Source organism: Gallinula chloropus, assembly GCF_964237585.1.
Source record: "Gallinula chloropus genome assembly, chromosome: 2".
In the NCBI taxonomy this organism is placed as follows: domain Eukaryota; kingdom Metazoa; phylum Chordata; class Aves; order Gruiformes; family Rallidae; genus Gallinula; species Gallinula chloropus.
In genome coordinates this window covers 31442756-31461725 of record NC_140086.1, presented here as the reverse complement: position 1 = coordinate 31461725, position 18970 = coordinate 31442756, and the positions used below count along the sequence as shown (strand labels likewise).

The 18970-nt window shown below is 43.1% G+C and overlaps 1 protein-coding gene across 1 annotated transcript; it reads right to left on the bottom strand.

Annotated features, from left to right (window-relative positions):
• Window positions 1-2557: 2557 nt before the first annotated feature.
• Window positions 2558-17019, bottom strand: PAG1 (phosphoprotein membrane anchor with glycosphingolipid microdomains 1; the record flags this gene model as incomplete). Its single annotated transcript, XM_084279998.1, has 6 exons — window positions 2558-2908; window positions 4804-4863; window positions 10868-11466; window positions 14326-14422; window positions 14781-14832; window positions 16895-17019. The coding sequence occupies 6 exons, from the start codon at window positions 17017-17019 to the stop codon at window positions 2558-2560; spliced, it is 1284 nt and encodes a 427-aa protein (XP_084136124.1).
• Window positions 17020-18970: the final 1951 nt, after the last annotated feature.

Sequence of the window (18970 nt, the reverse complement as noted above, 5' to 3'; positions counted from 1 at the left end):
TTTCTCTAGAAGGAGTCACCCACCTAATGAGTAGGACGATCCGTAAGGGATAACTACATCTTGAGACGTGTTTGAGAATGTCAGGAGTTGAGGTATGCCTGCCACTAAGTTGCAGGAGTCAGACTAAGGGCAACATATATAAACCCGTACCCCTGAGCAAGGGACAGACCGCAAAGGCGTGGTGCGACTTCAGGAATTCTCCAGACTCAGCACAACAGATCTTCTGGAACATGGCGCCTCTTATCTTTGGCCTTAAACAGCGTGAAGGAGGGAACAGTCAAGGCAAACTCCATGAATTCACATTCAAGGGAACAGAAATACACACTTTTTTCTGAGGGGAAAACTCCAGAAGGGAAGATCAATGTCAGCTTTCGAAAGCACTGCGATGAAGGGGAAGCCAAGGGTTTGCTGCAGCTGTGGGAGCTGAGAAGAAGATGGATGTAGAGTGGTCCGAACTGCTTCTTCTCAAAGGAAGAGAGTCATAGATCAAGCGTGCTGCACTGCCACGTGAGGTCAGGATCCATGAAGTCTGAATCGCCGTGCAGGCAGGTCTGACTGGGCGTTTGCACTGCTCCTCAGAGCCGCACTACGTATGGGCAAAGCCCATAGATCTGAGTGCTTGTAGCCAGATCTGTGCACGCTCTTTGTAGTACCGAGTAGTGTGGAGTGCTGACCAGTGATTTGAGAAGGACTCAGTCTGACATACCAAAACTCAGTACCAACTGAGCTGAAACTAAACCTGTTTTGGCTGCTATGGAACGAGCCAACCTCGGTTCACGTGCTGTTTATTTCAAATGAGAAATGAACTACTCTTCAAGCACATGCCAGCCGTTATGTGTGTGAATGTATTTGAATGCTACCAAGTTTGGACTGCACGCTTGTGTCCAGATTACATGTGTATGCTTATATACATGGGGATCCATGCACATGTGGGGTTGGACCCGATGACCTCTCGAGGTCCCTTCCAACCCCTACAATTCTATGATTGATTGATTCTGTGTGTGCACATAACCATGTACAGATGTGTATCACACAACGCCAGCTCTCTACTGTCAGACTGTTGTACTCTTGTACTATTAATAGGACTATTCTTGAAGAAAACCAGGGTATCAGCCCAGTACCTACTTATTCCATCCAAGCATTGTACTTTGTTTTTAATAGTGACAGAACAACTTCGTATCTTTGAAAAGCCAGTGGCTTCCAAACTCCTTGTCAGAGCCCCAAGTTCTTGGTCACTCCTTTAAGCAAGAGGAACAAAGTGGACCAGTGGCAAAACCAGACTAAATCCCGCTGTCTCTTCTGTCTCTTTTTTTGCCCTTTGGCAGTGTTCTTTTACATAAACTCCATTATTTTAAGCTTAAAAACAGGAAGGCATGGTCCACATCCCTGCTCAAGAAGACCAAAAAAAAAAATAAAAAGGCAATTGTTCATTTACATACTTCTGAAATAGGAAAATTATTTTAAAGGAAACCCAACTAAAGCCCAAAGAAAGAATGGGATGTCTCCTGTTACATGAAACAGTAAGTTAATTTACGAGAACTTCGAAGATGAAAAGTATGTCATAAAAATAAAAAAAGTATTATCCACTCTACACAATACCTAAATTTTCCTACAGAATAAACTAGACAAACATATTAAAACATTAAAATATTTTAAAATTCTTGAAAAAGGGCAAAAATCTTAAAAAACATAGTTAGTTAACACTATTAAGGTTAGACTAAAGATTATGCCAATGTGTTCGATTGTACGTGACAATTATCTGGGGTGTGTATGTGTAGGTACGTGTGTGCACGTGTGGGGAACGGGGCATAAATACTAAGGGTGTCACATGCCATTCTAAAGTGGTATTTCACAAAAAAAATCAAACAAAACCCCTACAAATACCAGTACACATCTCAAATATTGCAAGTCACATTCTACAGCCCTTGACATTAAAAAAAAAGAAAAGAAAAAGCCGACAGAATAAATTCAAGTACATTTGGAGTAGGTCCCTTGTGAAGCCAAGTACTGCTGTTTGCACTTTAGTGGCAATGAATGTGGACAGAGCTCCCCCAAAAGACACAGAGGTGAGCACGCCTTCCCCAGCCCTGCAAAGTAAGTCTGAGTTGAGGTACAGTGATCTGTGATTTGCTCAGCATTGTTATGTCCAAACTTGAATGAAAAATGATGCTTGAAAAATACTCTTGAGGCAAATGACATAAAATAATCTCTTAAAACGAAAAGCCAGCTTTGTGTAAAGGCAGTATTTTTGGTATGTAATGCTATCAGGACGACAAGCATAGCACTCCTTCCCAAATTCTGGTCATCTCGGGTGTAACAATAGAGAAGCCTTTACATTGTCCAGGACGTCATTCAGAGCCGGTGAGCCATTTCCCGTGAGCCTCCCGCCCACCACCCAGAATAACGTAGCGGGTAGCACAGCCCAGCTGAAACAGACGCTGCTTCTTCACAACTTTTGTTCTCTTAGCTTTGTTCCTCAAAAGGAGAAGCGCTTCCCTCTCCATATTCCACATGTTCCTTTGAAAATGCTAGCGGAGAAATCTGCCTCCCGGAGTAGTTAGAGTCTGGTGAAATCCCTGTGTTGCTGCAAGTCCCCTATGCTCTCATAGTCATTCTCTCCTGAAAGAGCAGTGTGGTTTGTGTTAGGCACAGACGAGGTCCTGTCCTCTTCCTGGCTCACTGACTGGATAGCTTCATAGTCAGGCTCCAGCTCCCCATTTGGTCTGTCCGCTGACTGAGGCACAGTGGTAGAATTTAGGGGGTTTTCAAAGTCCTTCACGCTGGCATAGAGGCCGCTGCAAACAGATGGGGACCTCTGAGATGCAATTTCTTGGATACAGGTGTAAGGAGAATCCAGTGCCTTGATGGCCTGTCCTGGCTTACTCACCGATGAGTACATGGCTGAGATCTAGGAAAAGGAGACACCTGCTGAGTATTTAATTATAGCATAACGCTTGTGTGCCAGTTTGTTCCCCTTCTGCCATAGGCATATCAGTTACTTCAGACAAGATGGGATATTCTAATAAAAACATATCCTTTCTTACAAATCTTTTTCTTTTCTGGCATGCATTTATATATTTTCTTTCAAGGAATACTTTATAAACATAAAAACTCTTTGAACGTAATTTCCCTTTAGGCAAATCAGACCCAGGACAGAAGGGAATGGCTTGGTGAGCTCTTGCACATTTTGCTGTGGTCCCAGAGCCAGCTTGGGCTCAGTGGGGAGACAGGAGTCAAAGGGATGATCAGGTTTAGCTGATGTACTGTAGGAGAAGGACACTGTCTGGTCCTCGAGGTCTTTTAAGTTGTTATTATTTTTAATGGTAGCGGTTGCTTTTCTGCTTTTAGAGACACCCCAACAGGAGAGTAGTTCTTTGTTGTGTTTATAGGCAGGACCAAGGAGGCACCAAGTCATGGAAGGGGATATTAAAAATCAGGAAATAAATTACCCACACTAGAGAACAGCAAATATGCAAGGTCATATGCAAGGTCAGGTCTAGTCTGTTGGCTAAACTCTGCCTACCAAGGGGAGCTGCATCTCAGTCCCTGTGTATAAGAACTTTAAAGACAAGAGACTGAAACCTCCCAGCTACTATAAACCAAAGAGAGGGAGATGGAGTCTCACTCCTACCTCTAAAAAATCCCCTCTGAGGAGGTGACATGCTTCAACAAGTGCACCAAGCTGGTCTGTAATGAAAAGGTGAAGGAGAAGCCCATGTCCACACATGTCCCTCCACTCAAGGCTCACTGGAGCTGTCAGCAAGCACAGGGAGCCACCCTTGCCAGCCCTCTGCCAGTCCAAGGGGATACCAGCCCTTGCACAGGGCCCACGGCTGAAATTACCTGCACTGCTTCTCTCATACCCAATACTACATTGGCTGTTACATTTAACATCTTTCCCAAGGGTGCAAGGCCACCCTAGATTCATATCAATCAATTACAATAGTAGATTGGCATGAAAATGTCCATTAACATTAAGCAGTACTGACTGATGCAGAGGAAGCAGATTGCTTCTGGTAATCCTGGGTTTTCTTTTGGTTTTTTTTGGGGGGGAGGGTTGTTTCATAACAAGAGACACCCAATTGCAGGTGACAATAATTCTTACTTTCTGCTGCTTTCAGCCAACTGAACGAAAATGGCTTTTCTGCTCATCCATACTTTAGCCCTTTCCAGTATTAAATTACATGAACCCAGTTCAAGGGTCAATTTATTCATTAATGCCTGGGAGTGCTTCTCCCAGCAGAAAGCACCGGCTCGCTCAGCTCACTGCCAAGTTTATGTTTACGTTCACGTCCAGAGAACACATTGATAAATTACACGGGTGTGCTGGAGATGATCACAAGCAGCCTTCCTTCTGTTTAACTTTTCTGTCTTTGTTTCAGTATCCTTGATTTATTTGACTCACAGACATTCTGAAGAACAGTTTATGTTCCAGTGATCTTATTGTGCTTCCGTTTATTTTCCAGAGCCCCCAGCACTTTGCATGGGGAAGGTGGAGCGTGTTTCCAAAGGCTGCAGATTATGATTCTGAAGTAGAGCTCATCACCCAAATCAAGAAGCTGCCCTAACTATCAGCTAATTGTGGTAATTTCTGACAGCACTTTTTAGCCTATTGGCCTAGCATAGCCATATGCTACAGTACTTCTGATTTTAAGAGTGTGGCGCTATACACACTTTGGCTTTCATTTTCCCTTCAGACAAATTTCACCTTGCTTAGATTCTGCTTAATCATGCAAAGTGTATGCTAATTTCTGTCTGAAAAAGGTCCCTAGTTAGTTACTGAATTTCGTGCAAGAAACCTACCTCATCTTCTGTAAGAGATGGATCTTCCTCTCGAGACTTGTAAGACATTGAACTAAGCCTCTGTAAAAAAGGAAGGAAGGGAGAATAGGGGAGAAAGGGGGAGGGAAGGGAGGAAGGAGGGAGGGAAGGAAGGAAAAGAAAGCAAGCTCATTACCAGTCAACAGTGTGAAGCCTCTCATTACAATCAATACATTATATTTTATGGTCACTGGCTCACTAGTTCCATTTTGCATAGCTGATATCCTCAATCTCCAGAGTACATCTCTGGAGATAACAGCCCTGAGGTTAGTAGAGCTTTTTAATGTATCTGCTCTTGTGCTGACCTGAAAAGGGTAAAAGTAATGTAATGGCTAAAACAAACTCTCCTCTGCTGTGTCCCTGCCTGTACACTTCTAGTGAAGCAAGAAAGAAAAGAGTCTGCAAAGGCATTTGAACAATTAAAAGTCAGATGTTGTGAACCACTAGTTGCCTTTCCACATGATTTCCTGAGATGCTTTTACATGACAAAAGAACAATACTCAACTGTTACCTTCCTGATTATTGTTATCCTTCATTCAGTGGATCCTGGAAGTGCTGCAAGGATTCACTGTGTTCTCCTGACACCACGAAATGCAGCAGCTGTACAGGACAGCACTGCCTCACTACCCCACTGCTCAGCCTCTCAAAGCATCTGGCTGGATCCAGTTCACGTAGCAAAGTTATTAAGGGACAGAGGGCTTGGTTTGGTATCAAGACCAACTTAAAACATGTAAAGCATCATGTAGAAATTAAGTCACAAAGCACTGGGGGAAAAGCATTTTGCTATTATGAAAGATGCCTTAGGTCATTTATAGCAATGAGGTCCTGGGCTACTTCACTGCAAGACTTTGCTGCAAGAAGGCTTTGCTGGACTCCTGCTCTGCAGTGACTCAGAGGGAGCCTGCTACCACTGTTCATAATGGGCTGTATTTTGGAGTTTCACTCATATTCTTCATCTAAAACACTTCAGGCCTTCTCCAGTGCCCAGGTGAAGAAGCAGAGCTATTTTTAGCACAGTCAATCAAATACAGCTTCCAGGCACATACGAGACACACAAGACTATTTTTTTCCCACAGAGGCTCATTACAACAGATCCTTTCCTACTTCAGTTTTTCTTGGTGTTTTTACTTCTGGTAAATACCAAGCTTCAAACCCCTGTGGCACATCTGATGAAGACCCTGACCCAAAGCACACTGAAGTCTGCCTGCTCCCAGGGAGCTTCCTTCACACCTAACAACTCCCTTGCTTCTATCTCAACGCAGTCTTTAATCTGTGGTTTGTTTACTCACAAAAAAAAAAAAAAAAAGGTGAAGTTCAAATGTATTTTGTCCCTTTATCAGATCTGCTTTGCTACAGCAGCTCAGTTTAGTCTTTCTTATTTACAGGATATTTTTTGTGTTGATGAGTACATCATTAATTTCATCCTCACACGTCAAAACAAACGTGTTTGCACATTTCTTCAGTGAAGTTATTTGCTCTTGTCAGTGTGTTTTTAAGCACCACGTGTCAAGAGCCCTGCTACAGTTTCCCACTCAAATACCCCGGGGTGTTGGCTATCCTCTTCTTGTTGCCCTGGGACCTATTATTCTTTTCTTCTAAACGTGAAACATGTGACACATCAATTTTGAAGGATGTTATCATCTTGGAAACTGAAAAAAAAATGCTCCTAGACATTTTGTACCTAGCAATATTATAAATTATCCTTGAAACCTCAGCAGCAGCAACACAAACAGCATGTGTCCTTATTTGCCTTCCACTTCCCTTTTGTTCCTCGACAGCACTTGATTTTTTGCTCTCTGGCTCAGCTGCTGCTCCTGACTCGGGTACCAGAACAAGGCGACCATTCTCCTCCGGTGCATCTGTAAGAGACGCTTTGCCTGTCCCCAGGCTGCACAAGTCTGAAATCAGATGGCAGCAGCCAGACATACTCACAGAGAGCGCTTCTACCAGTGCTTGCTCTGGAAAGACCTGGGTGAAAAAGGAGTTTTGTAGTTGCCCTTTGTCCTGGTTTCGGTCAGGATGGAGTTAACTTCTTTTGTAGCAGTGGATGGAATGCTGTGTGTGAGAGTTAAAATGGGAGTAGTGCTGATAACACCCTGATGCTTTTAGTTGCTGTCAGACAGTCAAGGACTTTCTCAGTTCTTCATATTTCTCTATTCATGAGAAAGGAGGGGACGAAGCCAGGACAGATGACCCAAACGGGCCAAAGAGAGTATTCCATGCCAATTATGTCATGCTCAGTCTAAAGGGGGCTGATGGGAGGAGGAGGGGGCAGCTCCAGGACACGCGGTTCTTGGGGGACGGTTGGGTTCCGGGACGGCTCTGGGTGGCACGGCTTGAGTTGTGGGTTCAGTGAGAAACTGCATTGTGCATCAACAGTTTCATATATTTTCTGCTCTAAAGTCCTGTTGGCATTGTTATATTTTATCTTTCTGCTATTCTAGTAAACTATCCTTATCCCAACCCACGGGCTTTTGGTTTCTTGGTTTTGGGGTTATTATTTGCCCCTTCCTTTTCCCTTCTCTTGCCTCACCCCCCCTCTCTTCTCCCCCTCCTCTTTTCCTTTAAAGAGCAGGCAGCTGTGTGGATCTCGGCTCTCAGCTGGGGTAAAACCAAAACACCCTTTTTAGAACGAAAATTTTAAAAACTATTCTGCTTCTCCAGTTTTATTAGAACACCACCCAGGTTTTACCAGGTGATAGAGGCCTGTAAGAGGCGTCATGCTATTAAACCTGTCTCTCTTCACCAAGACCTTCCAAAGGATTTGGCCAATAACCTATTTAGATAATTAATTTTCAGTCATTTACTGCATGACTGTCTCTTGAAAGGATCCTTTATCCAGCTACATACTGAAACAGTCTCTGTCTTGGCCCACCTAGGTCTCTCCCAGATGAGTGTGCTTCAGGAACGGGATCATCCCAGCTGCCCTCTTTCACAGGGTGAGACCAAAATAGCCTGGATATGGCCTGTTCTCTGTCCATTGGCAGGTCTAGGTCTTGGTTACACAAGCAGCCTCCCTGCCTGTCCCTCCTTTGTGCCCTACTAAAGCAAAGCCTAATTATAATGAGAGAGACTCCCACGCCCAGCCCCTGTCTTCATCAGGGTCAGAGCGGAAGGTTGAAAAGTTTGTGATACAGATGTCATGTTAAGCATGGCAGATAAGTAGCCTCACAAGAAAAGAAGACAAAAGACACCTATGGAGTTTGTTTAACTAAAAGAGTTATCAATATAACATACATTTCCATAAACATCTTGTTTTCAGTTGCCACATCGGAAAAGAAACCAGGCATTGCTGTGTGCATTGTTTGAGGCAGCAAAATAGAGGGGAAAATTATCATCATCACAACAGAAAAACAATCCCACAACCACTTCCCCACACAATGCCAACAATAATGACATTTATTTATTCCATCAATTACCATTTCCAACTCTGCTGCAGCTGTAGCTCTCAAGGACAGGACAGGCGCGCACTGCGATGCATAATGCATGTACCTAGCAGCGAGCACGGGAATGATGTGATGCTGCTGAAGCTTTAGCTCAGGATGGTTTTAGCTCTGAATAAATTTTAATTAGACAAACACCTTTTTTTCTGGCACTTAGGGGACTGCATGTGTCATCTCTTGATTAATCCTTCAAAACCTGAACCATTTTAATCAATTCCCACTCCTTGTAGTTACTGACACTGTGTACACGGTGTGCTGGGGAGCTACAGAGCAGCAAATGCTTCTCCTTTGTATCGGTGCCTGGGAAATACAATGATTTTCTGCAAGTCTTTTCACACCTGGTAGGAAAAATGTCACTGTTAGGGAAAGCTGTTTCTCTAAAAGTTTAATTAGAAATTGCATATGGCCTGAATTTGGGAGTGGGGAGTGTTGGTGGATTATCGTTGACAGTCACATCTTCATTTTTTACTTAACGAGCTTGTTATTTGTAAGAATGTTCACTGAATGGTCCAGATAAACAATGTTAATATTTTGAGTAGCCTTCAGTATATTCATTTTGACTCTATTGTGCTTTATAGGCTACATGGTTAGTCAGTTATTTAACAAGGTATTTTTCTGCCTTCTGGTAGCTGAAATACTTTAAATAAGAGAACAACCAGAAACAAACAACAATCCCTTGGCTCTGCTATGATTTTTCAGGTAAAAGCTTACATTAAAATGTTATATTGCATCTTAAGGACTTAAGGAGATTTCAAACAATACCTTGTATTATTTGAGGATTCAGACAGCAAATTATACTAGTCTGCTAAAATCACAGGTCTGTCTTTCACAATTAAGTTATTTAATCTAGTTCTGAAAAACATAGGTGCAACAGTTTATGAAACTCCATGCAATGATCTGAAAGCATCCTTAAAATTAATTCTGGCAAAAAACCCCTAAAACTGGGAAAATAACTTGTTGCAAATGTCATCACTCTGTTTTTCAAGGAGTTCAGCACTGACTTGTCCTGAGGTTAGGAGAAGCCCATTCACTTAACTTCTGGCTGTGATTTCAAGCAGGTAGAAATTCATTACTCTGTTTATGGCTGATATACAGGATTTTACAAATATAAAAGCCTTCAGTTGCAATCTCTCCCTCTGTCCCTCTCCCCTACAGAGAGAGGCAAGACGAGTGGCTTTGAACAGATGCCTGACACTTGCACAGCTAGTCAAGGTGGCCCAACAAAGGAGGCACATCCTAAAGTTAGGGCGTTCACTAAGAACGCTCCCCACCTCCTCTTTGTAAATTGAGGCTTCATTAGAAAAAAACCAGACACATATGCTGACAGAGATCCTGGATACGTATTTGTTGTGGTTTTGTGTGGCTGGGTTCTGCAGGAGAAGGGGGGCTGCAGAGGTGGCTTCTGCAAGAAGCAGCCAGAAGAGCTCTCTGCAGGCCCCAGAGAGCAAACACCAGCCGGCTTAAGGCTGGAGTCATTGCTGACCAAGGCCAAGCCCGTCAGTGATGGTCACAGCGCCTCTGGGAATCACATTTAGGAGGAAAAAAAAACGCAAGCAGCCACCTTTTGCTACCAGAGAAGGGAGTGAGAAGATGTAAGAAACTGTGCAGACACCAAGGCCGGTGAAAGCGGGACGGGGGCAGAGAGGAGGAGGTGCCCCAGGTGCTGGAGAAGAGAAAGATTCTCTTGCAGCCCATGGAGAAATCTGTGGTGGAGCGGGTGTCCCCCCGCAGCCCACGGAAAAGGCCGAGACCCCACCTGCAGCCTGTGGAGAGGCCCCACGCTGGAGCAGTTGGAGACATACAGGAGATGCTGTGTCCTGTGTTGGAGGAAGCCTCTGCCAGCACTTGCACCCCATGGAGAGAGACAGAGACACAGAGATGAGCAAGAGAGACCCATGCAAGAGAGATGAACCAGGTTTGCTGAGGGGGGCTTGTGACCCTGTGGGGGACCAGGCTGGAGCAGTCTGGGCTCAAGATGCTGAGAGACATTCTATGATTTATGACTGCACCCATAGCAGTGACCCACGCTGGGGCAGCTGGTGAAGAGCTGAAGCCCTGTGGGAACGGACTCATGTTAGAGAAGTTTGTGGAGGACTGTCTCCTGTGTGTGGGACCCCACGGTGCAGCAGGGAAAGGGTGTGAGGAACACCCCCTTCCTCCCCTGGCTGAGAAGGAAAATGACTCATGAGGAACTGACCAAAACCCCCATTCCCTGCCCTCTCCCTTGTCCAGCTGAAAAGGGGAGTGACAAAGTGGCTTTGATGGGCACCTGGCCTCCAGCCAGGGCTAAACCACCACAGTACTGTATAGCTCCCACAAGTACAATACCATTAAACAGAAAAGCAGAGGCTTCCTATGCAATTTTTAGAAAATATTTGGCAAAAGCCTTATGAAATGCAACAATCTGAATACAGGCTGCAGGATGCCTATAATGTGAAGACTATACTGTACATTTTCATATTTCCATATTCTACAGTCTTGCATCACCTTTAGGGTTTTTTTCCTTGGCAATTTTTGTTATTAAAAAAAAAATTCTTCTCCCCCCAATACGTTCTCTGTCATTATTTGGCTGTTTGACAAGGACAACTATTTTCAGTATTTACCTTCTCTGGTTTACTTGCTCCTTCTGTCACTTCTTCCTCTTCCACTTCTTTTTCTTGCACATTCTCATTTTCATCAAGAAGTTTCATGGGTACTGGAGGGGGAGGCTCGTCCTCCACCTCTGGTGTGTTGTCAAGAGGGCTTTCTGAATTAGCACTTTGGCGACTTTTTTTGTTTCGGTCAACAGATGCATATTCTGCTGATTCAATTCTGCACTCAGGAATCTGCTGCTGGCCTTCAGAAACCGTTGGTGAAGCCTTTGATTTGCTATTACAGCTCCCTTCCATGCTGGCTACTGCTCCAACATCTTTAATTTCCTTCACAGTTTCATACAAGCAGTCTTCCACTATGTTCTCCTGAGAGGAGCTGTCTTTCAAGACTTCATAAGGTCCTTCCATTCCAAGACTTTGATCATTTTCTGCATTTCTAGCTGAGATGATGGTTTCCATGGTGGTGTTGGGGGGAATACTGGGTAGCTCCCGGCTCTGGTGACATTTTATCGACTTTCCAAGGCTATCCTGTGGATCTAGCAGATCAGAGACAGATGTCTGTACTTCTTCATAAGGCTGGATACAGGCAGTTGTACTGTCCTCTGAGAGTACTAGAGAAAAATATAAAGAAGTATTTAAAACAAAGGTGTAACTGTAAGGTGAGTGTGATTTGGTACTCTCTGCATCACTTTGGTTTTGTGTCTCACTGGAAAGGATAAATGATACTAATGCCTTGAAATGTCTAGTAGCTAGTCATTGTGCTTTTGCTTAGCAAAAGGTTTCAGTTATGGACATTTCTGCACTCTACTGATGAAATATCTTTCTCATGACACCTTAAATACACTGTGCACCCCCAAAGTGGCTTTATATGGCAACAACATTCATGGTAAGAGCAGAGGATGGGTGGTAGGTACAGGTGTCCCTGGATGTCCAGCTGTACTTGGTTATACTGAATGCTTACAGACTGCTCAGTCATCTCAGAAGGGGAATGCTGGTGGGACATCTTGAACCAAGTGCCTTCAAAAAAAGCCTTGTCAGATTTTTCCTCTTTCCATTTTCCTACCCCTTGGAATCAAAAAGGAAAGCATTCTTGGTTCTTCCCTACCCAGCCCTCACCATGTTTAACATGCTGGCCAAATTCTCTGAATCACACTTCGCTCAGCCCTGCTGCAGTCAGCCTCACCGCACGCTACACCAGAAGCTCCTCACTGAAGGCTATGCCATGCTTCTCTTAGTCTCGCAGCACATAATGTAGGCTGACAACCTACTAATGAGCCAGCCATATGCACAAAAGACTAGACTTAAGAAAGTAGTGTTAGGCAGAACATGTTATTTTAAGTCCCAGAAGCAGGTCACGTGTCACTGTCACTAGAGGGTAGTAGGGACTGAAATCCACGGCACTTCCTGACTTAGAGTGCACACACATGACCTTAGGCTGCGTTCAGGGATGTATACATGGGCACGTACAGGCATGTTTCAGGTAGTAAATGGTATGTAACTTTATGTGACACCATTTCCTTGAAAAATGACTTTTAAATAGCTTTGAGCATGTCTGATGTGATGACACGAACTGCCACTGGAGCAATCAGTACCCTTGATTTGGTGGTTGTCACGGATGTTGCTTTCTCTTGTGCTCAGGGCACGGAGACTCATGGAGTTGGCACCTGCAGGGATCTGTACCCTGACAGCAAAAACTCGGGATGGAACTGGAGGAATGAGATGGCAATTGCTGTCTGAATGGAAGATGTGAGGAGAAAAAAAGGAAAACATCCTTCTCCATTCACTTGGCTCCTGCATACATCTGTGGAGGAATGGATGGAATAGGAAGAAGCGCCCTATTGCACCCTGACTAGGACTGGAGGTGAGCTATTCACTACCCAGGATGCCTGCAGACTTCCTGAGGAACATCACGAACCATCCTGGAGAAGCTGGAACACATCTTCCCCTTACGGTGCTTGCTCTCAGGGATTTCTGTGCTATGCACAGCACTGCCACAAGTTCCAGAGAGCACCTACCCTGTTCAGCTGTGGGGAGGGGGGAAAATCAGAAGCAATGAGAGCTCACATTTCTGTGCTGCTGTGATTATGGCTGGTGACACAGAAGGGGTTGGCATAGATAAACAATGCTGGTAGGTTTGGTAGGTTGGGTAAAGGAAAAAACAACCCAAACATCTGCTGGTGCTGCTTCCATGGCCCTGCCCCTGCTCAGAAGGATAGCAGAGACTGGAAAACAATGAACTATTAACAAAAAAGAAAACATAAAGTATAAATAAGAAATAAAAGCACATTGCTTCCTGTTATTCAGAAGGGTTTTTATGCAGAGCGTAGGATGAGTAATATCAGACAGTCTGAAAACTGTCTGCTGGTTGACAGTGTGCCTTTTAGTAGCAGCTTTGACAGCTGCATGTGTGGTGCTAGTGGCGAAGAGAAATGCTGCCCTTCTGCGGGGCTTTGGTGAGCCACAAACACCTACATACACAACAAGCCACAGACAGGAGCAGCGATGAGCTGGGAAAACAAAGGTTAAAAATTACTTGGGATACTTGTCTGCAAGGAGTAAGGACTGAATAGCTTAACCTCCAGCTACACAGTGAGATGAGGAGGTCAGAGATGAGGAGCACAGCCCATGGTGTTGGTGCCTAGTGTGGAGACAACAGTTGGCTCCCTGCGACTCGGAGCTGAGACCAAGTTTATTTTTAGGTGCAGCTGAGTAAAATATTTTCCAATGATAGTTCATCGTGAATCATTTTGAGCATCCAGCAAAGCAAAGACACAGCAGCCTATTTATGTTGCCTGTTTTCTAAACCACAAAAATACAAGTGACAGCCTCACACAGCACAGGGCTATGATCCAAAGCTGTAGTCCCTGGAGCAGGAACTGAAACATTCCTCCAGGAGCTAAGTGAGGTATAGCTGCATCTTCTGTTCACATCCAGACTCCGCAGGTGGCTGATGCCCTGGGCAATCTGCAGGTAGGTGTAGATTGGTGGCCCAGAGGAGGACCACAGCACCTTCCCAGTGTTGGCTGGTGCGGAGGACTGGGAGCTGGGGTGTGGGGCCACACCACAGCTTGCCTGGCAGGGAAATGGAGATGTAGTCTAAACCAGCCAACATCACTATGGGATGAGGCACTGGCTTCCCAGCAAGGTAAATGCACTCACTGCATGTTTTAACTTGATCATAGGCTTTAGGAGAATTATGTCCTGTGCAAAGAGGACTGACTGCACTCAGAGACCTGCATGCCTGGCCACTGCCCTGGGGTACAGCAGCTGAGCCGGTATCAGACCTCCAGAAGTCACCAGAGGGAAATGCAGAGTGTTCAGACAAAGGGCATGACTCTGTGCTCGGAAAGCTGACAGCTAGAAACCTAAGACTTGAGGGATCACCAGTGTGCAGCTAACATGGGAGCTGTGAGCAAGGGGATGGCAGCGCTCTGCTCATTCACCTGGCCCACGGGCGCTGCACTACTCACCCTCGCCGTTGCTGAGCACCCCGTTCTGGTCGCTGCTCGGAGGAGGTTCTGTAACTGAACTGGTGATGGAGTGGCTGAACACCTCCTTGTCAGAAGGCTGCAACACAAATTAGTGAGATCTAATCACCGTTGGATCAGAACAGATGTTTGTGTAAATAGACACACGATGAATTTCATTCTGATCTCAGGAGCTCTGACTCATGGGTGTTACTGGCAGGAGAGTCAAATGAACAGTGAAAGAAACACAGGAGATCTGGAGTACAACAGTGGCAGAAAGAGCATTGAGAATGTGCAGATTATTGGGGTCTACACAAGTTCTTCTTTTCCTGTTCTGCAACTTTTGTATGTTTCCATCTCCAAATTCCTGAGCTATAATCCAATTTGTGGTATTTTGCAAGGAGCTACTTAGAAACCAACTACAAGACAGACACAAGCTGCCAGAAAGAAATACTTACCACATTCATCAGATTTTCATGGTCTCCATTCTGATGTTTGGCCTTCTTTTCCCTTAATCAAACAGAGGTATGAACTGTTACTATGCGTTATGGTAATATACAAACAGACCTCACACACCTTCAGGGGTCAGAACTCTGACTGACAATGATACTGAAAACACAGTAACTGAAAATTATTGCAAGGACTGATATGACCTCTGTGCAATTTCACCATGGAGGCAGGCTGGTGATAAAGGTATCTGAAGAGGTACAATGAACACACACAAGCCTTTTCCTCCTTTGGTGTAAGGAGTAACGATAAGCAACATATTATTATCCTCAATTTAATTGTATCTGAAATGCTCAGTTTCATGAGATACATGTTTTAGTAACAACCTGGAGCATTCCTTAAACTGTATCAGAAAAAGGTATTTATCCCATGAAGACTTAGAAAAGGCCTATAAAATCCAACCTACCCTCACTCAGGATGCTAGTTATAATTAGTAATAAGCATGAGCAGTTCAAGAAGACCTAAACATTTCATAGCAGCCAGGGCCTTCATCATTTTAAAACAAAGCCTGTCTCACTGGGCTCTTCACAAAGTATGGATCACATTTCCAGTTTTACCAGTCTGGAAATAACAGCTCTTATTCTGAAATTCTGTAGTAAACTATGAGCTTAAAATAGTAATAATCTTTCCTTTGGATAAAAACGCAAGTAAAAGGGTGAGAAAATATTGACAATATGAAATCTGTGCTGCTTCCAAAGCCCATAATGCATTGTACTTCCCACATTAGCAACTGTTAAAATTCTACTTAAATGGGGAATAAGAAAACAGAGTATGTAAGGCTGCACTAATACAGAGCAGAGTTAAAGTTTACTAATACTTAATTTCCTCTCTGGAAGTTTTTCAGACTCTGAAGGAGAAGGTTTTGATCATTTTTCCATGTCCTCAACTGTTTCTGAAGCCAGGAAGAAATTCTGCATAATTGCATTTATGCATAAACAACCTGCCCTACAGAATGACCTGAAATAAAAGCTACTGTGTTCAGACTAGCAACACAGGGATTCATTAAAGAGCATCACCAGACAGCTTCTCACAATGTATCTTGTAACTCCAAAGACATTCTCAGTGGTTTGACTCCATTTTAAACACATCTTTCTACACATGTTTCAAGGACTGGAATGTTACAAGACAAAACATTGTACTTAAATGCAATGTTTTGGCCTTAAATTTTTTTAAATAGGCTTTATACTTCGACATATGTCTACTATTTTTACACGAGTATAACAGGAGACTGATGAATAGGAAGATGCTGAAATGTGAACCAACAACTTACAAAAAGCATTACTCCTGAATCTCATGAAATTACAAGTTCCAACTTAATGCTTTTTAGGGTTTTTGTTTTTGTTTTTTTTTTCCATATGTTTGGCTGATTGAACTATGCTGGCAAAAATGTAGGAGTTGTGCTACTCCTCAGGAAGGGTCTGACTTGTCTGACGTGGTGGAAGGGCACCCTGGATTGAGCATGGGCTGCCCAGCTCCCCTGTGCCCAGCTCAGCTTGTGCATCATTAAGGGGCATTGAAAAGTGAACAAAGTCAGTAGAAGTGCATGAATTGGTGAAATCAAACCCTCTAACAGAGAAGAAGAAAAGCATAAGGTATGAGTACAAGACATGAATTAGTAACATTGTTTGATTCTTACTCATTTTGGCTTGAACAACGGGATCAATTCCCTGGTCTTCAACAATGACCAAAGCAAAGTTAAAATACACAGCAATTGTTTCCCTTTCCTTTACATCTATATTTTTTTGGTCCTGTTTGGCCAACCTCATTTTCCCAGTTTCAGGTTAGTGGTGTGGTCTGCTAACAGCCAGCATCCCCCTGTCCTCTGGGCTTCAGCTTCAGAGAAAGCACCTGGCAAACCCAACAGTGTTTTTCCTTCACAGCAAAAAATGAAAAATTAAAATTAAAAATATATATACTTTTTAGAATGAACCAACTGTTCAGATTTGATCTGAGAACAAATTTTGTACTTTTTTTATTTCTGTACCTAAGTTCTCAGCATTTCTTGCTAATTAGTTATTAGTGAAAATATTTCAATCTCTGCACTATTTGACATGAGAACCTTTACCTGTTGCAGCTGGAGCAGAGGAAGATGAGGAAGGTGAGGAACAGGAGCGTTGTCATGGCTGCCAAACTTCCCCACAGGATGACGTGGACCTGTCCACTGCCTAAGAAACCTCCCTCTGGCCCCATGGTACTAGCAGGAGTGGGTGTCACTTGGGGATGAAGAGGTTATTCCTTGGAGACGGCTGGCATCTGTGCTGCATGCACCTTCTGTTCCTGCAGAAAGAGAAAACACCATTAGAGGTTAATACAAATTTTGAAGATAATGAATTTCACAGCTACAGATCTGGTAGGAGAAACTTTTAAATCCAGATTTTACCAAAAAACAGTTTCAAGTTCAAGCCAGGCAGCCAACGAGATTTTCAGCTGCATTTCTGATGGTGACATAGAACAAACTGTCAAATATTAACACTAGCTGTTATCTATCTACAGTCTAACCATGAACAAGTGGTAGCACAGTACCTCTGTACTTCTGTTTTGGGGAAAAAGTTTATAAATTCACTTTGAGGGACAGAGTACTCTATTTTGCAGTGATACTTGTTAGCTTCACTGAAAAGTGAGATTTCAAAATCAACTACAACTTCTGCCAAGTTAACCAGCCAAAAAGAGAGCTGCAGAAGATGTTCATCTCCTTCCTCTCAACATCTGTCTGCTGAAAGTATAGTGACAAATGAGCTAGGTATGTCTTTGAAAGGAACACCACAGAGATCTTTCTCACAGCAGATCAGAGCTAATCTTATTCCTCTGTGAAATAATAATTTATTTTTAATATTATTTTCTGAGTAGCAATGCCTGGAGAGTAGTAACTCAACTTTCTTTTTCTTTTGTTTCTCTCCACTCAGGTGGAGAGAAGCAAACCAATGAGAAAAGTAGCCAGAGTGGTTTTTAAGAACTGGAATAAACACAACTTATGCTACAGCACCACAGCCCCTGGAGAAATATCCTGAGTAAACAGTATTTGTGATATGTAAATTTTGGTATACAATATATTATAAAATTCAATACATATTTTAATGTAATACATTGTTGACATGGAAAAATTGAAAAAGAAGATATCTGCACTGCTGAAGATATACATTTCTCAGTAATTTTGGAATAGGTTATGCAAAGTCTGCGGGCTTTCAGTCAGACTTCAAGACTGATAAACACTTAAACAGAATACAATCACTAAGTTATCTCCTGAGAATGAAAAAGTAATCCAAACATAAGATTGAATAACGTCTAAAGCCACTAAGACTTAATGTTATGTATATATTTTCATATATACATATTGATGTATTAAATATGTACATACTTATGTATTTCTTCTCTTTGCAGCAGAAGCACACTTTGTAATAGCCAGTTCAATTAGCTGCTAATGTCACATCTGAGTCAAAACATGCCAGGTCACCATTTGGTTGAAAATCTTTTAAATTTGGATTAAAATCTTACAAGAAAAAAAAAGGTTGTTCCAGGAAAAGGCCATTCACAGGAAAGGAAATCCAGTGAGGTAGCAGAAGAAACTTAAAAGCTAAGCTATGTGACTGGGTGGCTCCTAAAAGGCACATTTTTTTTCCTACATAAAATGGACTCATTGGTTTCGACTACGCTGGATCAGACTTCTGGACACCTTCCAAGAAGAACCAATTCTTAATAATTTATCTATGGTGGATAAAAGTTTGGGTATTTTTTGGGGTGGGGGTGTATTTTGTAGGGATTTTTTTTTTTCTCCCATATTAATGGCATTGCAGTAGTTTGAAATGGGAAGAAACAGACAAAAGATAAAGTTGCCAGTCATGGAAAGACAGGTTTCAAAGTGTAGTTAAATATTTCTAGTTTGGCTGAGTTATAAGAGAGTCAGATAATCTGTAACTTCTCAAAACCCATAAATACAGAGGATGGGGAAAGTAGGTGTCACACACCTCGCCAAAGCACAGCTATGTCTTACTGGTAGCCTTGAGCAGCAAGAGCAAAGAGCCACTGCTCTCTGGGGATGACCACTGCTGAGCAATGTGCCCCTGTGGTTATCTTCATAGAGCTTTAAAGATTAAACATTTAAAAGCAATGACTCTGAAGATGATGTGTATTGCAGATGTGAACC